Genomic DNA, 19804 nt, shown 5'->3' with positions numbered 1-19804 from the left:
TGGAGTTTTCATGTCAAATGATCTAAGTGCCAAAGCCCACTGTAACTACATAGCAAAAAAAGCTCTAAGAGTTGTAAACCTAATTTTGCGTAGCTTCTTTTCCAAAAACACCACACTACTAACCAGAGCATATAAAACATTTGCTAGACCAATTCTAGAATACAGCTCACCTGTTTGGAACCCTCACCACATCTCTGACATCAATACAATTGAACGTGTCCAGAAATATTTTACAAGAAGAGTTCTCCATTCCTCTGAAAACAACAAAATACCTTATCCCACCAGACTTGAAATCCTAGGCTTAGAAAACTTGGAAATCCGTCGCCTTCGACAAGACCTAAGTTTAACTCACAGAATTATCTATTGTAATGTTCTTCCTGTCAAAGACTACTTCAGCTTTAATTGCAATAATACAAGGGCAACCAATAGATTTAAACTTAATGTTAACCGCTTTAATCTAGATTGCAGAAAATATGACTTCTGCAACAGAATCATCAGTGCTTGGAATACTTTACCTGACTCTGTGGTCTCTTCCCATAATCCTAAAAGCTTTAACCAAAAACTTTCTACTATTGACCTCACCCCATTCCTAAGAGGACCATAAGGGGCGTGTATAAGCGCACATACGTGCCTACCGTTCCTGTCCTATTGTTTTTCTTTTCTTCTTCCTATATATGTTTATATGGTTATATACTATATAATCTTTTTGTATGATGTTGTGACAAAATAAATAAATAAAATAAATAAATAAATGAAAACACTGTTTGTGAAGCAACTGATCAACACTGAAAGGGTAAGTCACTAGTATATGAAAATAAGAGTAAACTCCATTCTATTTCCTGTCAGGAGTAGCTGTCAAACTTCTGTCGGGGTGTGTGGAATGCCACCTTCCTTATACATCAACCAGCGCTCAGCGTACGGAATTCTCGTACAAGATGAGGGTGAATTTTTAGAACAAAAACAACCAGTGTGATTTAATAGGTGTGGCAGAGTCCTGATGGAGTGATTGCCATGACTTGAGCGCCTGACGGATAAGGTGCGTTCAAAAGGAACAGAGACATAGAAAGAAGAAGTTTTTAGAATAGAATAGAATAGAATAGAATTTTATTGGCCAAGTGTGATTGGACACACAAGGAATTTGTCTTGGTGCATATGCTTTCAGTGTACATAAAAGAAAAGATACGTTCATCAAGGTACAACATTTACAACACAATTGATGATCAATATATCAATATAAATCATAAGGATTGCCAGCAACAAGTTATAGTCATACAGTCATAAGTTGGACATGTGTGTGATAGAGATCCACTCCTGCTCTGAATCCAAGTCAATGAAGTTGCCAGCACTATTGGGAAGGATCTGCAATACCATAAACCATACTCAGTCTGGCTCTTGGAGTCTAGTTACCACTTTCCACCCCGCCCCCCCAAGAAGAACCCTCTGGAAGGAGCTTCCCCCAGGACTTCGTCAACTTCCTGATCTCCGGACCTTCCGCCGCACGCTGAAGATGTATTTATTCTTCCGCGCAGGACTGGCATAGAATTAGTTTTATTATTTGTAATTTTAAATGGGGTCTTATGGTTTTATGTATTTTAAATTATGGGCCAAATTTAATAAGTTTTTTATTAGTGTTTTTACTTGTATTGTACCTATTTATTGTTGATTTTATTTGGCTGTGAACCACCCTGAGTCCTTCGGGAGAAGGGCGGTATGCAAATTAAATTATTATTATTATTGTTATTGTTATTTTTATTATTATTATTATTATTATTATTATTATTCCCTTCTAGTACTGATGATGTTACCTAGTTTTGTAGTGAAACATCTGCAAGAAAACCATCAAGCTCAGAGAGCATCAAGGACCCCACAGCTCAACCGTGAGCTACGAATACCTTCTCTCGATAAATCTTTTTGGTTACAGGGCTCCCAGTAGATTTCATTCGAAATTTTGATATGATTTCTGTAAATAAGGAATGTAGAATTATAATGGCTGAGTATCTGATCCTTCATACATCAAAAAGAAAAAAAAAAGATAAGAGATAAACAAATAGAAAACAGATTTTAAAAAAAAGCTCAGGAAAGAAAAGTGTAAGAAAAAAAGGAAAAGAAGAAAAACCTAAAAAGAATGACTTTCAATTTTCTTAAAAACGTCCAGGAGGAAACAACCCATAATGTCTGAAGGATAGCTGTTCCACTGGTTAGATGTCTTCACCGTAAGGAAGATTCTTGTTAATTCAAGATTGCTTCTCTCTTTTTTTACATGCATTGTTTCTTGTCCTGCCCTCTGGTGTTTTGGAAAATAAATAGACCCTCCTCCTCTTTAAGGTGGCCCCTCGGTTACCGGAATATTGTCACTCCCAATCCTCCTTTTCTCTAGATTAGCCAAACCAAAATCCTGCAACCGTTCTTCATATGTTTTAGTCTCCAGGCCTTTAATCAGCCTACTGCTCTTCTCGGCACTTTTTCCAAAGTCTCAACATCTTCTTTATAATTTGAGGACCAAAACTGGATGGAGTATTCCAGGTGTGGTCTTATTAAGGCTTTATAGAGCAGGACTAATACTTCATGTGATTTTGAGTCTATGTCTCTGTTTATACAACCAAGGATTGTATTAATTCTTTTGGCTGCTGCTGCACACAGGTGACTCATCCATTCAGACTGCAAGATCCCTACAAACAAAAACTTACTGTTTTTGAGCCAGGTTCCATGTAATGTTTTTCCTGCCCAGGTGTAAAATCTTTTTTTCTCCGTATTAAATTTCATTTTTTTGGATTCAATTTTTCTATTATTTGGATCAGAAAGGCACAATATACATATGCTTAAAAATCTACAGACATGGTGGGGCAGTGGCTAGAATACAGTAAAAGGTAAAGGTTCCCCTCGCACATACGTGCTAGTCGTTGCCGACTCTAGGGGGCGGTGCTCATCTCCGTTTCAAAGCCAAAGAGCCAGCGCTGTCCGAAGACGTCTCCGTGGTCATGTGGCCGGCATGACTCAACGCCAATGCTGTTACCTTCCCACCAAAGGTGGTCCCTATTTTTTCTACTTGCATTTTTACATGCTTTCAAAACTGCTACGTTGGCAGAAGCTGGGACAAGGAATGGGAGCTCACCCCATTACACGGCAGCACTAGGGATTCGAACCGCTGAGCTGCCGACCTTTCAATCGACAAGCTCAACGTCCTAGCCCCTGAGCCACCGCGTCCTACAGTACTACAGGCTAATTGCCCAGAGCCAGGAGTTTGATTCGGATAGACTGATGGTTGATTCATCCTTTCATTCTTCTGAGATCGGTAAAACGAGAACCCAGATTGCTGGGGACCATATGCTGCTCAGAGAGTGTTGTAAAGCATTGTGGAGTGGTATATAAGTCTAAGTGGAATGTTGCAAATGGCTCAAAGGCTGAAGATGATTGATCAGATTTAAACTGCTAATGCAGTCTGTTATTAACAGCAGCTGCCTGCAATTACTGCAGGTTCTAGTCCCACCAGGCCCAAGGTTGACTCAGCCTTCCATCCTTTATAAGGTAGGTAAAATGAGGACCCAGATTGTTGGGGGCAATAAGTTGACTTTGTATATAAATATACAAATAGGATGAAGACTATTGCTAACATAGTGTAAGCCGCCCTGAGTCTTCGGAGAAGGGCGGGATATAAATGCAAATTAAAAAAACAACAACAGCAAACAATGTCCAGAATCAACAGCACTTTATTGAACATCACACAAAGTTTATATAGTTTCTCATTTCTCACCTAACATACGTGTTACTTCATTATTGGTTAATGAATCTCCAAGGCACAATAATTGGTTAGTAATTACATCATTGGCTTTTCGTGTGAATATGTGTTTATGCTAGAAAGCAAATGCAACAATGTTTCAGGGTTACAACTTTGTTTCATCCTGTATTCTTGTATATGCTGGGAACGCTGCTTAACTGAGGTTTGCCATCCAAGATAAGAGCGCTACCCACATTCCAAAATGTAGTATACATGATGAACAACAAAATGTTAATCCTTCATAAACCCTTCACTATTGCTATATAGTTTCTCACGACCACGGGTCCATTTATGAGAAGCAAGATGTCAGGCGTGCCTCCGTTCAAAACTCAAGGAAGGAAAACCCCAACTCCCATGTTTATAGAGAAAGATACTTTTACTGAATTTGAACTGATAGCAATGAAGGAAAAGCACGATCTGAAGCAAAAGGCGCGAAAGCCACATACTGAAAGTATCCCCAAATTCCTCCCCCAAAGACCCAAGGTTAATGTCCAATTCCCATCCCAATTGGTGTCATGTGGGCAACATCTTCAGGTGTTTTTGTCCATCTGGTATTCCGGGACGGTTGACCTTGACTGGGCCTAAACAAGTCCATTAACATTAAGAAAACTAAAATCATGGCATCCGTCCCTTTCAATTCCTGGCAGATAGATGGTGAAGAAATGGAGGTAGTGACGGATTTTATTTTCCTGGGCTCCAAGATCACCACAGATGGGGACTGCAGCCAAGAAATTAAAAGACGCTTGCTCCTGGGGAGGAAAGCTATGGGAAATCTAGACAGTGTACTAAAAAGCAGAGACATCACCCTGCCAACAAAAGTGCGTATAGTCAAAGCTATGGTTTTCCCAGTTGCAATGTATGGCTGTGAAGGTTGGACCATAAGAAAGGCTGAGCGCCAAAGAATTGAGGCCTTTGAACTCTGGTGCTGGAGAAGTCTCCTGCGAGTCCCTTGGACTGCAAAGCGAACAAACAAGTCAGTTCTAGAGGAGATCAACCCTGACTGCTCTTAAGAAGGCCAGATCCTGAAGATGAAACTGAAATATTTTGGCCACCTAATGAGAAAGAAGGACTCACTGGAGAAGAGCCTAATGCTGGGAAAGATTGAGGGCAAAAGAAGAAAGGGACGACAGAGAACGAGGTGGCTGGATGGAGTCACTGAAGCAGTAGGCATGAGCTTGAAAGGACTCCAGAGGATGGTAGAGGACAGGAAGGCCTGGAGGAATGTTGTCCATGGGGTCGCGATGGGTCGGACACGACTTCGCAACTAACAACAACAAAACAAGTCCATACAGCTGTGCAGTAGAACATAGCAGCAGTCCTCCCTATTTCTTCACATAGGACAATCTCTCTCCAGCTCACATCCCCCACCCAAATGTCAACCTTCCCCCTCCACCTCCGTTACTATGGCAGCCGATAGGAAGCAAGCATCATAGATGCTGACATAAGAGATACATTCTGAGCAAAACTCTTTCCACATTCTATGCATTTATACGGCTTCTCCCGTGTGGATTTTCTTATGGGAAGTAAGAGCATAGCTCCAAGCAAAAGTCTTTCCACACTCCATGCATTTATACGGCTTCTCGCCTGTGTGGAGCATCTTATGGGAAATAAGGTTACCTCTTTGAGCAAAGGTCTTTCCACACTCCATGCATTTATATGGCTTCTCCCCTGTGTGGATCTTTTTGTGCATAGTAAGTCCACTGCTCCGAGTAAAGGTTTTCCCACACTGTGTGCATTTATACGGCTTCTCCTCTGTGTGGATCGTCTTATGGGAAATAAGATGACCTCTTTGAGTAAACGTCTTTCCACACTCCATGCATTTATACGGCTTCTCTCCCGTGTGGATCTTTTTGTGGTTAATGAGTCCACTGCTTTGAGTAAAAGTTTTCCCACACTCCATGCATCTATATGTCTTTTCTCCTGTGTGGATCTTTTTGTGGTTAATGAGTCCACTCCTATAAGTAAAGGTTTTCCCACACACCGTGCATTTATATGGTTTCTCTCCTGTGTGGATCTTATTGTGGACACTAAGTCGACTGCCATACATAAAGGTTTTCCCACACTGCGTGCATTTAAATGGCTTCTCCCCCGTGTGGATCCTCTTATGGGAAATAAGATTATCTCTTCGAGTGAAGGTATTTCCACATTCTATGCATTTAAATGGCTTCTCCCCTGTATGGATCACTTTTCGAGATGTAAGGAAGTTATTTTCAAGAGAAAGAACAAATGTTCCATTGTAATTTTGTCCATTGTGTCTTTTTATAGCATCTTCCCCGTTGTTTTGGGTTAAATAGTTTTCATTTAAATTTAATTTAGCTTTGATTAGCTTCACACTTTTTCCAGTATATTTTTCCCTTATTTTTTCTTGTTGGGCAAGAAAGTCTTGCATCAGAACATCAGTGGAAGATGAGCTTTCCTGATTCGAATTCTTTGATGGTTTTTTCTCATGCCTTTCAAATTCCATTCGAATCCCAAATTTCTCCCTTCCATCTTTAGCGTTGATCACTTGGAGCAGTTCATGGGAGTCTTGCTTCTCCTGCCCATTATTACCTTCAAAGAAAAAGGGAAATGAAAATGATAACAAGGTTAGAGAAAAAGATGAAACTGTAGAAAATAAAATAAATTTCCTTCTAAATTTTTCTGAAATTCCATTAGGTTGTTTGCATGCTTAAGTGGTGTGATATAGACATGATTATGAGAAAACTTAAGAATTATTCGGGTGGGTTAATTTCAGCAGAGACCTGTGAGAACTGAAACAATTTTGAAACAAGCTCCTTCTTTCCCGGTGTACCTTGGAGCAGCTGCTCCATGGCATCTGTCTGGCAGGTAGGACTCCTGCTCAGTCCATTCCTTGATCCCAGCGATGAGACTTTGGAGAGAAGTCCCTTGCTTGAAGCCTCCCATTGGCTTGTAAACGTCTTTGCACTGAGACTGGAAAGGTTGGGAGGCTTTAAGAATGGCTATTACGCTGCTCCAAAGTCTCATCAGCTTTAGATCTTTGGCTGGATCTGGTACAGGCTTCATTTCTCAGAGAATAGAGACCTAAACTACTTTAGTGTGAGATCACAGGAGACCAGTAGTGCAAGGTCTCAGGCTAGTAATCTTGCATGATCTCGCACTGTAGTACTTTAGGCCTGTGTTCTTTTAAGAACTGAGGACTGCACGAGATCCAGGGTCAAAGTCTTTGAAAATGAAGAGGCCTCCCTTCTGTTTACAAAGCACTTTGCCCTGGGTCTCATGCAAGTACTTGGGAGTGGGCTAGGTCATAAACTGTAACAGTCGCCTAGTGAACGGTCGTCACTCAGGGATTACCCGTAACCTAGGATGCTCCGAGTCACACTGCATGAGGCCTCTGCTGTTAAATTGGATTGGGAGAATGCTCTTGCACAGCCTAAGTGTGAAAGTTCTGTTCTCACACAATTTAGGGAGGTTTCAGAGGATAATTTTTTTTTTAAATTTACATTTATATCCCGCCCTTCTCCGAAGACTCAGGGCGGCTTACAGTGTGTAAGGCAATAGTCTCATTCTATTTGTATATTTACAAAGTCAATTTATTGCCCCCCCAACAATCTGGGTCCTCATTTTACCTACCTTATAAAGGATGGAAGGCTGAGTCAACCTTGGGCCGGGCTTGAACCTGCAGTAATTGCAGGCTACTGTGTTCTAATAGTAGATTAGAAAATATACCCCAATAATCATTTCTAATGTTATACGGTAATAAAACAGCTGTTTTATAAAACACAAGTTATTTTTATCAACGGTTGTTTATGCTGTTAAATACAGGAACTAATTTGACAACATACGCAGTAAGTCAAATTCTAGATGCAGTTAAAACTAAAGGCATAAAAATCCCCCAGCAAGTAAAGGATTTTAAATCACATGTAATTTGATAGGGTTAAAACATGTGCTTAATTTTGCCTTTTTGAAAAACTTAGGGGCCGTAATAGCTCAGGCTGTAAGGAGCCTGTTATTAGAACACAGTAGAACACAGTAGAATGAATGACAACACATTCCTCTCACATGACCTCCAGAGGACACATAAAAGTACACCTCATTCTTTTCAGCCTCCATAGATAAGTTCAAATACAAATTAAAAATTACAGATAAGAAATGGCACAGAAAGCATCTAAGCAAAGAGACATTGACTTCTTTCCTTCCTTGGAGTACAAGAAGGCCAGCTCCTTTCCTTCTCCCTCCCAGGAGACGATATCTGATCAATGATTTTTTAATTAAAAAAAACTAACTATAATCTGTTTTATTGAATTCTCTGATTTGGGACAAGAAAACTCTTACCCAGAGAGACCACGTTCCGATGGTTTTCAAGCATGACTTCCGAATGCAGCGCTTTCTGGTCAGGATCCAGCTGAGACCATTCCTCCTCAGAGAAATACACAGCCACCTCCTCGAAGGACACAAGACTCTCCTGAACACAGAAAAAAAACCAGAACATGAGTATTCGCAAGATCTGTTTATTTTCATCAATGATTTAGACAAGGGGATAGAAGGGGAACTGATAAAATTTGCAGACAAGACCAAATTGACAGGAATACCAACACTCCAGAAGATAGGCTGAAGATACAGAAGAATCGACAGACTGGACTCCATTAACAAAATGAAAAACAACATTGAGAAATGTAAGGTTCTATCTACATTTAGGAACGAAAAACCAAATGCACAGGCATAGAATTGATATCTGGCTCTACAGTAGTAAGTGTAACAGAGGAGACCTTGCTGACGTCGGAGCAAGACAATTGTGGCAAGTAGAGCTCTGTGGAGCCCAACCGCTTTCTGCCTGCCTGGAGGCTCTTTAGAGCCAAAGTAAAGAAAGGAATGAAGAAAGGGAGGGATTTCTGTCGATTACAAATGGATGGCAGTCCACTTTATTAGATCCAGAAAATTTTCCTGACAGGTGGAGAAGAAACCGGCCATTAATGCTGAACCAGAGTTGTGACAACCGGGACGAAGAAAGTGTGCTGGTTCTGGGTAAGGACTGTCTAATTTCTACCCAGAAGTAAGTTTAATTCCCCAAATATATTTAAGAAAAGATGGACTCCAGAGAGAAGAAGGGAGGGCACAGGTTTCCTCACTCCAAGGAAAAGCGGCGAGTGAAAGTTTTGAGCCGATTACAAGTCCATTGAAGAAGAGACGTGACTAGAAAATTAATTTTAAAATGGAACAGAAAGATTGGACTGGATATTTTAAAAATATAAGTATAATTCAAAGCATGCATATGGATGAAAGTATTTTATTTTTTTTAGTAAAAAAGTTTTATTTCCATTTTCCAACAACCTATTCAATATACAGTCTCTTATTCAACATTAGTCATTAACTTTCATTTGTTACTTATTCGGACCTGCCCAGCTACCACTTCCTTCCTTAACAAACCTTTCCTCCTCCCTTCTCTACTTTCTTCTACTTTCTTCATCCTTCCTCTCCTTCGCTTTTCTACTACTTCTCCTCCTTCCCCACTCCTCTCTTCCACCCTTTCTAACCCTCTCTCTTTCCCCTTTCTTCTTCCTCTCCTTTCCCCCTTTTCTACCTCTCTCTTTCCTACCTACTTTCTTCCTTCACTCTCCTCTCCTTTCCATTCCTTCTGAAATGGCAGCTGAGCAGCCCGATTTCATTTCAAATTATTTCTATTTCTTAATTACATATCTTCAATCATTTCTTTACACTGATCCTTCATCTCCCCCCTTCTCCCCCCTTCCCCTCCCTCCCCCCTCCCACCCCCTGAGACTTCCCAGAACAAAGTACAGGGTATAAGATTAACAATCATAAATTAAAATACAACATAAGTCATAATCCATAGTCACTCCTCTCTCTAAGACCTTAACTCCCCTTCCAGGAACAAAAAAGTACATTCTTCTTCCAGTCCATTATATATCAGTCCATTCCACTCCTAAAATTTTCAGAATCTTCCAATTAAATTAGTATTTCCAGTTCATCAATAAAATACATAGTTTTTAATATCCAATCTTCATCAATTAACACCAAATATATATCAATCCATTCCACTCCTGAAGTCTTCAGAATCTTATAGTTTTTAATATCCAATCTTCATCGATCAAGATGATATTCCATCTTCCAGTATTCATCAGAAATTCTTTTATAATATACTTTCTTCCTTAAACAGTCTCCCAAATATAATTCATATTTCCAGCTTAAATTCTTAAATGTTTATCCAATCTCCAAAAATAAACAATATTCTATCTTCTCATATCTTTAATATCACTTACATAAATCAAATAACATTGCTAATATTAATATTTCTTCAATTTACCTTACATCTGTCAAATAACATTATTAAAATTATAACTTATATCCAAAATATATCAATTATAACAATTAAATTCTATTTAACCAAATACCAACATTACATCCATAAATTTTTCTATCTGTCCTCCAAAAGTTAAACAATATTCCATCTTCCCATTCCTTTATACCTCACATATATCAAATAGTAACACCTTATACCCAAAATAAAAATTTTGTAAAAATTAAACCCTATATATATATATTAAAAAAAAAAAACCATCAAAATCACATCTTAAGCATTCTCCCTCCCCTTGTCTTCTATCTTACACATTTTCCACCATCTGCTCACCAATCAGCTTAACATCTAACAATAAAGAATTTCCAATCTTTAATATATTGGTGTAAAAATCTCTTGTTTAAAAACTTATTAAGAAAAGATAAGCCTCCAAAAGTTCCTATAAAAAAAATAAATTCCATATTTGAAGTGAAGAAGTTTCCAAGATTTTAGTAGTTAGTTCTGTTTGCTTAAGAACCATTCTTAAACTGTAAAATCTACCAAAAAGAGAAAAAAAAAATTCAATAAACTTTTCTTCTTAAACATTGTGATAAAGAAAAAGGTAAAAAGAAAAAAAATCATTAACAGTTCTTATTCATTCCATTTAAAAAGTAGCTTGTTATGTTCTTCTCTTCCTTTGTCCTTTTATAGTTTCACTTTCCTTTGTATATTGCAAACGCCATTTTAAATCCACTCAAGTTGAAAGTTAGTTCAAAGGAAAGCTATTTAAGAGCTGAAGTTAAGATTTATTACTTGCAAATTCTTGCTAGTCCTCCTACTTTGTTCTGTCTGTGTTGAGTTCTCTTTAAAAATAAATCTTGGCACAGAGATGGTTGCGGCTTCTCGTTCTGTATAAACAGAAGCACCCTGGGCACGGAGCTTCGTCAGGCTAAAGGGGAGCTCTCACCCTTCGATCCCCTGGTTAAATTCCAGGGGCTCCCGGGGAGCTCTACCCAAACCTGACCACTCTTCCCTCCCCCTTCTCCCGGGGGAGAGAATTCCAAACCGTTTGACATTTACGCTGTCAGGGACATTTACGCTGTCAGGGACGGTTTGATGAAACCCAGGGCAGACGATCCCAAAGGAACGTCCACGAAGCCTGTGTTGCCAGCAGAAGCCCCCTGGATGAAAGTATTTTTAATGAGTTATTTCCCCTTAGTAGTTTTCCTTGTTTTTCATTGACTTACCAACTCATTGTGGAAAAATAAAAGAGTAAGGGTGACATCTACTGGCCAAAGACGATATATAGAAGAGATTGGATAACGATTTGTTTGAAGTGGTGTAGGATTTCCTGCCTAAGCAGGGAGTTGGACTAGAAGACCCCCAAGGTTCTTTCCATCTGCTCTCCTCTCCTCTCCTCTTTCTCTTCTCTTCTCTTCTCTTCTCTCTTCTCACAAGGACATTTTGGAAGTGACCAGACTGAATGTAAAGACTTTGTTTTCAGAACTGTTGCACCTGGTGTTTAGAAACAGATTGAAGACAGAGCTGTTGTTTTTCCCACCCTATCGTAGGAAAAGCGAGATAGGTGGTAGCTGCAGAAAAGGATTCCCCTTGAATTTTTCTGGATTATAAATATCTTTGAACACTCGAAGGGAAAAATGGAAAACAAAAATTTGTTTTGAGAATATGGGAAGACGATGACTTTGACTTTATTTTGACATCTTGGAACACCAGAGAATTAGACAGGGGATTCAGAGGGCCTTGCGGATTATAAATACTTTTCTTCACTCTTTGAACTTTTATATAAAGGAAGGCCTGGGTGGATTGACCTTGTGGATTATTGGGATTAGCTTTGATAATGTGAAACAATGGAGTATTAAAGATTGGGGATTCAGTGAGCTTTATGGATTACAAATACTAATTGACTGAAGATAAATATATTTCCCTTTCCTTCTGTTTTTTTATTCTTTAAGTTTTTCTCTTTTTTCTAAGAAGGCCTGTGTGGATTAATTTTGGACTAACTTGGTATTGTGGAACATTGGGACATTTAAATAGCAAAAATTACAGACATAGACGGTCTTGTGGATTATAAACTTAATTGATTGCAACATCGAGGTATTGAGATACTGAAGACTGATTGAACCTGAAGGAACTGATCTGTGATCTGTTTGCTCCTCCTATATCTGTGGAATATTGATGTACTGGGGTGCTGATAGTGATCAGGATTTGGTGGGTCAATCTCTGGCTGTCAGTAGGGCTGGTGCGTGTACCTGCTGCTAGCTTATAAAGAGGGGAAGGAAGAATAAGAGGGATTAATATTAGCTGCTGAGATGGCAAGTACTTCAAATTTAACTAAAATAGGGAAGAAAGCATCTTCTACACCATCATCGGCTGCATCAAGTCCTTCTAATCAGAGATCTATAGAGAGCATGTTATAGAAATCAAATACACTCCAAAAGGAAATTCAGGCAATGTTTCAATTGATGCAGGAGGCCATGACAAAAAATCATGCAATAAAGAAAGATATAGGGGAAGTAAGAAATGAAATGGAGAGATGAAAGAAAAAATATATAATATGGATGAGAAATTTGATAATTTTCAGCAAAAGATAACAAAAAGTGATCAAAGAATTCAAAAAATGGAGGAGAAATCGGGGAAAAGTTGATGAAATAAATCTTAGATTGACACAAGGAAACAAAGCGCTAGAAAACACTGTGATAATGTTGGAAACAGAAAAAGCTGCTTACTATGTAAGATTTCAGACTATAGAAAAGGGGAAGATTTATTTGTCATAATGAAAGAGCTGTTGGCAAAGGTGTTAAGGGACTGACGAGAAGGAAATGGAGGCAGAGAAAGATGAAACTTTTAGAATACACATGAACTATGCAAGGAGACATACTCTCCCAAGAGAAGTACATGTGTTCTGTCTCCTTCCCCACTTCGGATCAACAAGCTGGCCTTCAGCCAGTGGATTCACGGCTCTCATCAGTCCTGGCAGAGAAATCGCAGCTGCTTGCCAAAGTTCAAACAAGTGACTCATGGAGCAAGACTTTCAGCTCTTTTTAAAACAGTTCAGCTAGCTTTTGCTTCCCGTGGAGTGAGAGCAGTCCCAAAGCTCCTTATATTTCCCTTTGATGATGCCGCCTGTCTAATCTTCTGAAGCGTGGGTCAATCCAAGCTTGATTATTATTATTATTATCAGCTGGGTCTGAAGGCGTAGCCTGGGGAAGGGAGGAATCAGGGGATGACGGCCTCATTACATCCTCCGACTGGTCTGGTTCTGGCTCCTGGAGCCAGGCCAAAGGAATCGGTGCTCCCGAGGTAAGCCTTACCGGCCCTTCCCCCTCACTCTCGGAGTCACTTTCGGGCATGGGGCCAGGTTCGGGGGCTGGAGTCACAACATTGTGTGAGATTTGTGAAAAAAATCAGTAAGAGATGAAATTCTTAACAATGCAAGGGATGTGTCAGCCCTAAAGGAAATTTGGGGGGAAAAAATATCTATCTTTATTCTCCATTACAATACAAGGGGAAACAATTGGTAGTTCTGAAACAGATACTTCGGAGAGTAAGGAACTTATGGAAAAAATATCAATTCTTGACTTCAGTGCTGATTAAATATAATGTAAACTTTAGATGGCTGATATCCGAGGGAATCCTAGTTACTTGGCAGGAATAGGGGGGAGTGTCACCAGATACCCCCCTTTCCCCTCTAGCTGACTCAATACTGTTGTGACCCAGGTTCCTGGACTCGGACTCCGATGATTCAGAAAGTGAGGGAGAAGACCTGGCAAGGCCTGCTTCTCCTGGGCCCTCTCCCTCCCTGGCACCCACCCAAAGGGAGGAGGAGGGGCCGGCAAGGCCTGATTCTCCCGGGCCTTCTTCTGATTTGGCAACGCCCCAAGAACAGTTTTGGCGTGATGCAAGACTGCGCAGATGTGACCGGCGCGCGCAGCAGAGGAAGCGTTGGGACGAAGCCAAAGAATGATGAGTCATGCAGTGACATCTACAGAGGTTATAAAAGGAGGCAGAACTTCCTGGCTTTTTGTCTTGGACAAAGCAGTGAATTTGCACGGGCAAACTGTATCAATGGAGGGAAGAATATATTCGTGAGTAATTCTGGCCTTATCTATAATTTCCTCATTATCTCCAGAGACTTGGCAGGCCCGTGGGTAGACGTGGCCAGAACATTTATCTATGTAAATAAATTAGAAAAGAAGGCCTTTGACTGACTCTTTGTTGGGAGTATTGGGGGAGGGAAACAGAACAGATACCAGCCCTGCAGCTCCACAGCCTCTTTCAGCTCCAGAATTTGCATCTCTCCGCAGCTCAGCACTGTTTTCAATTGGCACCTGAAGCGGAGCTCCCAGTTTCCCCACACGCAGCGCAAGGGAGGCGAGAGTGCACGCAGCATCTGTCTGCCTGTCTTGGAGAGGAAGCTTCCCAGAGAGGTGGCCAAAAGCTCCATGCAGAGGCTACCAATCACGAGCCTCGGGGTGCCTGCTTCCAAAGGAACAGCTCGGCTACTTTGAAGCGAGTGGCCGGGGAATTCAGGTAGTCGGGAAAAGTATTCTTATGTATAAGTAAAAATATGAATGTTGTTTATAATGATAAGTATGTCAATATAGTTGATATATGATATGATCACAAACAGGCCAATGTAATTATTAATATGGTTATGATTACATGCATCACCAATATTATAAATATATCTGTTATTTTGTTTTTACTCTTTTGTAAAATGAAATGCCCAGACAACACACGGTATTCAAAATATGTAAATGTAAATTTAAAAAAAATAGATATTAAAAAAAAGTAGTAAGTGCAACAGGGATCTTGGAGTCCTAATGGGCAATCCTTTAAACAAGAGCCAGCAGTGTGCTACAGTTGCCAAAAATACCCCAACATGATCATAGGCTGCATTAAGAGAGGGATAGTATCAAGATGACATGAAGTGTTAGTACCACTTTATAATGCCTTGCTAAAACCACATTTGGAATATTTAATCCAATTTTGTTTGCCAAATGTAAAAAATATCTTGAGACTCTAGAAAGAGTGCAGAGAAGATTACAAAAAATTGTTAGTGGCCTGGAGGCTAAAACATATAAAGAATGGTTGCTGGAATTGGGTATGTCTGGTTTCATGAAAAGAAAGACTAGGGGGCGACATGATAGCAGCGTTCCAAGAAGCAATGGATGGAAACTATTCAAGGCGAGAACCAACCTACAAGTAAAGAGAAATTTCCTGAAAGTGAGAACAATTAATCCGTGGAATGACTTGCCTCCAGAAATTGTGGGTGCTGTCCCCAGCCTTCAGACCCTCTCTAGGAATCTCTGAAGGCTGGGGACAGCAAAAAACATCATTTCCTGCCCAACTGGAAATTGGGAAATGGGCCGTTTTGGGCCTCCAAAGGGCCTGCGGAAGGCTGTTTTTACCCTCCCTAGATGCATAGAGAGGATCTGGAGCCAGGTGAGAAAGAAAAATGGGCCTTCCCCCCACAACCCCAGGCCCTCCAGAGGCCGGAAACAGCCTGTTTCCCTACTTCTGGTGGGCCCAGAAGACCCAAAAATCAGCTGGCTGGTGTGCGCATGCGCGCCGGAACTGACGTGCCCACTGATATGGCTACACGTGCCACCTGTGCCATATGGCTATACGTACCACCTGTGCCCTAGGTTTGCTATCATGGGTATAGGGCAGAGGTTCCCAATCTTTCATGGCTCCCCCGGAAATCCGACCTGCAACTGCGCATGCGCACCAGACGCCCCAGAAATGGCGCATCAGCGCCAGACCCAGCGGGCGCAGATATTCCGCGGTGCCCCCATGACGATAGCGCGGCTCCCTGGGGAGCCGCGGCTCACACTTTGGGAATCACTGGTATAGGGTCTGCTTGGGCGGGGGGGGTTGGACTAGGTGACCTACAAGGTCCCTTCCAACTCTGTTAATTGTTACCTTCCGAGGTTGATAAATTACAAAAAGAATGGAGGTCTAGTAATTCCTGCCACTGTGATACTATTTTATTCCTAATTCTTGAAGGATTTTTTAAAATTGTTTCTTGTAAACTCAACATTGGAGGAGTACCTAGCAGAACAAGATAACCAGGAAAAGCTATGCTGGCTGACAGCAACTTGAACCTGCTACTATCCATGTTGTGGAAGAACACAAAAATAACCAGTCCAAACAAGGAGGGAAAATTGAAGGAGAATGCACTCTGCACACCGGCGCTACCTGAAGGAGAATACAAATCTAATAACTTTTCCCTTTCTTACTTGATTTGCATTTCTGCGCAGCTCAGCGCTGTTTTCAATTGGATCTGAAGCGAAGCTCCCAGTTTCCCCACACGCAGCGCGAGGGAGGCGAGAGTGCACGCAGCATCCGTCTGCCTGTCTTGGAGAGGAAGCTTCCCAGAGAGGTGGCCAAAAGCTCCATGCAGAGGCTACCAATCATGAGCCTCGGGGTGCCTGCTTCCAAAGGAACAGCTCGGCTACTTTGAAGCGAGTGGCCAGGGAATTCAGGTAGTCGGGAAAAGTATTCTTATGTATAAATAAAAATATGAATGTTGTTTATAATGATAAGTATGCCAATATAATTGATATATGATATGATCACAAACAAGCCAATGTAATTATTAATATGGTTATGATTACATGTATCACCAATGTTATAAATATATCTGTTATTTTGTTTTTACTCTTTTGTAAAATGAAATGCCCAGACAACACACGGTATTCAAAATATGTAAATGTAAATTTAAAAAAAATAGATATTAAAAAAAAATAGTAAGTGCAACAGGGATCTTGGAGTCCTAATGGGCAATCCTTTAAACAAGAGCCAGCAGTGTGCTACAGTTGCCAAAAATACCCCAACATGATCATAGGCTGCATTAAGAGACGGATAGTATCAAGATGACATGAAGTGTTAGTACCACTTTATAATGCCTTGCTAAAACCACACTTGGAATATTTAATCCAATTTTGTTTGCCAAATGTAAAAAATATATTGAGACTCTAGAAAGAGTGCAGAGAAGATTACAAAAATTTGTTAGTGGCCTAGAGGCTAAAACATATAAAGAATGGTTGCCGGAATTGGGTATGTCTGGTTTCATGAAAAGAAGGATTAGGGGGCGACATGATAGCAGGGTTCCAAGAAGCAATGGATGGAAACTATTCAAGGCGAGAACCAACCTACAAGCAAAGAGAAATTTCTTGAAAGTGAGAACAATTAATCAGTGGACTGACTTGCCTCCAGAAATTGTGGGTGCCGTCCCCAGCCTTCAGACCCTTTCTAGGAATCTCTGTAGGTTGGGGACAGCAAAAAACATCACTTCCTGTCCAACTGGAAGTTGGGAAATGGGCCGTTTTGGGCCTCCAGAGGGCCTGCGGAAGGCTGTTTTTACCCTCCCTAGATGCATAGAGAGGATCTGGAGCCAGGTGAGAAAGAAAAACGGGCCTTCCCCACCCAACACCAGGCCCTCCAGAGGCAGGAAACAGCCTGTTTCCCTACTTCTGGTGGGCCCAGAAGGCCCGAAAAACAGCTGGCTGGTGTGCGCATGCGCGCCGGAACTGACGTGCCCACTGATATGGCTACACGTGCCACCTGTGCCATATGGCTATACGTACCACCTGTGCCCTAGGTTTGCTATCATGGGTATAGGGCAGAGGTTCCCAATCTTTTTCGCCCGCGGCTCCCCCGGAAATCCGACCTGCAACTGCGCATGCGCACCAGACGCCCCAGAAATGGCGCATCAGCGCCAGACCCAGCGGGCGCAGATATTCCGCGGTGCCCCCATGACGATAGCTGCTCCTCCTGGGAGCCGGCTCACACTTTGGGAATCACTGGTATAGGGTCTGCTTGGGCGGGGGGGGTTGGACTAGGTGACCTACAAGGTCCCTTCCAACTCTGTTAATTGTTACCTTCCGAGGTTGATAAATTACAAAAAGAATGGAGGTCTAGTAATTCCTGCCACTGTGATACTATTTTATTCCTAATTCTTGAAGGATTTTTTAAAATTGTTTCTTGTAAACTCAACATTGGAGGAGTACCTAGCAGAACAAGATAACCAGGAAAAGCTATGCTGGCTGACAGCAACTTGAACCTGCTACTATCCATGTTGTGGAAGAACATAAAAATAAACCAGTCTAAACAAGGAGGGAAAATTGAAGGAGAATGCACTCTGCACACCCGCTTCGCTACCTGAAGGGAGAATACAAATCTAATAACTTTTCCCTTTCTTACTTGATTTGAAGGTTCAACCACTGTTTGATCTCCGTCATAAAAACCAGAAAACTTCATTCTTTGTTTCTCTGTAAGGAATAAAAAATTTCAAAATGCCTAATTAACAAAGTAGGAGAAGGTATTCTATAGAAGAGAAGAAAGTGAAGATAAAACAGATGGGAAATCGGAAGATCTTTGATTACCTCCTGAGGTGTTCTGACTTTGATTTTCCGAAGGGATCCTCCTGAAAAATAGCTCCTGAGGTGGATTTGATGGGTTCTTCTTTCCCTCAGGATCTCTGATCTCCACACTGCAGCACTTCCAATAGGAGGAAGGAAGGAAGAAACAGAATTAATGTACATCACATGACGTTAAGTGGATTCCTATATTTGGAACACAACCTCAAAGCCCCCAATAGCCATCTGTGAGGTTCAGTGAGAAAACAATGGGACAATATGAATGTCAGAGAGGTTTCGGAAGGAGGGGTGAAGTATTCAAACAGATTCTCTATTCTCTTTTCAGCTCTCACCTGCAACTCCACCTGCTCCTTTTGCTTGTCAGCCTGGCTCAAGAGGAAGCCTTCCACCAGGGCCACCGCCTGGGAGGTGGTCTCTGCTCCATACTCCCGCACCCAGCTCTCCATCTCTGGGGGCAGAAGAGCCAGGAACTGCTCCAGAACCACCAGGTCCAGCATCTGCTCTTTGCTATACTTTTCTGATCTCAGCCATCGCCTGCAAAAGTCACGGAGGTGGCTGCAAAATCTTCGGGGACCCTCAGCCTCCCGATATTGGATGAACTTCCAGGGCTGAACTTCTGAAGGGAGGATGGTTTCCTCCTCCAGGATCTTCTGCCCAGTCCTTGTCCAGAGCTTCCCAGGCTGAGCAGCTGAAGGGCCTTTCCCGGCTCCCTCCTTTCCCAAAGGTTGTGTCTCCATCCTTTCTCTCTCCTGCAGAGCAACTCCAAATGGCTCCAAGGACTCTTCTGGGTCTCCAGATGCCTTTTCCTTCACAGGACCAGTTCTGGTGCTGCAGGACTGATCACTGCAAGTTATTCCACTCTTTTTTTTCCCAGCAAGAGAAAATTTTGGCTTGCAAAGATTTCAAATGATTTCGAGTTTCTGTATTTGAGATGGGAAGAAAAATAATTAGAAAGAAACACCGAACAACTGAACAAACTTCACCCCAAGCGGCTCATCGCAGCGCAGGGCCGGGAAGGAGGCAGCTGGAGAGGCCGCCCCGCTTCTCTCCCCCCGCCAGACTCTCCCGCAGCCTCTCCGCCCCCTGCGGAGCCCCAGGGGTTAAGGAGCGCGAGTGCGGCGTCCTAGAGCGGCAAGCGCTCGTGATGTCATTTCCTCCCCCGCCTCCTGTTGCAAAGGCAGCCGGGTCTTTCGCCCTCGAGTGGACCAATGGGGAAGCGCCTGGATTTCCCGTCTCTTGGCGGAAATCGCCCCCTGGTGGATTTGCCGCGAAGTGCCAGGATTGTATAAAGGGCGGGAAAGAGGATCGCGTCTGAGGGAAAAGGAGAGGATGATGGACGCAGGCAGGAAGGCCACGATCAGGAAAATTATTTCA

General features: G+C 41.8%; 1 protein-coding gene across 1 annotated transcript; it reads right to left on the bottom strand.

The window, feature by feature from the left end:
* Positions 1–3675: 3675 nt before the first annotated feature.
* LOC131192740 (zinc finger protein 506-like) lies at positions 3676–19347 on the bottom strand. The gene is made up of 5 exons (XM_058172217.1): positions 18763–19347; positions 18437–18551; positions 18255–18322; positions 8069–8198; positions 3676–6325 (listed from the first exon to the last, which is right to left on the bottom strand). Exons 1-5 carry the CDS (start codon positions 19165–19167, stop codon positions 5262–5264), a joined length of 1782 nt encoding a protein of 593 aa, XP_058028200.1. The 5' UTR covers positions 19168–19347; the 3' UTR covers positions 3676–5261.
* Positions 19348–19804: the final 457 nt, after the last annotated feature.

Source organism: Ahaetulla prasina, chromosome 2, assembly GCF_028640845.1.
Source record: "Ahaetulla prasina isolate Xishuangbanna chromosome 2, ASM2864084v1, whole genome shotgun sequence".
Classification (NCBI taxonomy): domain Eukaryota; kingdom Metazoa; phylum Chordata; class Lepidosauria; order Squamata; family Colubridae; genus Ahaetulla; species Ahaetulla prasina.
Note: the sequence above shows the minus strand (reverse complement) of the source record. Positions and strands in the feature narration are given on the sequence as shown.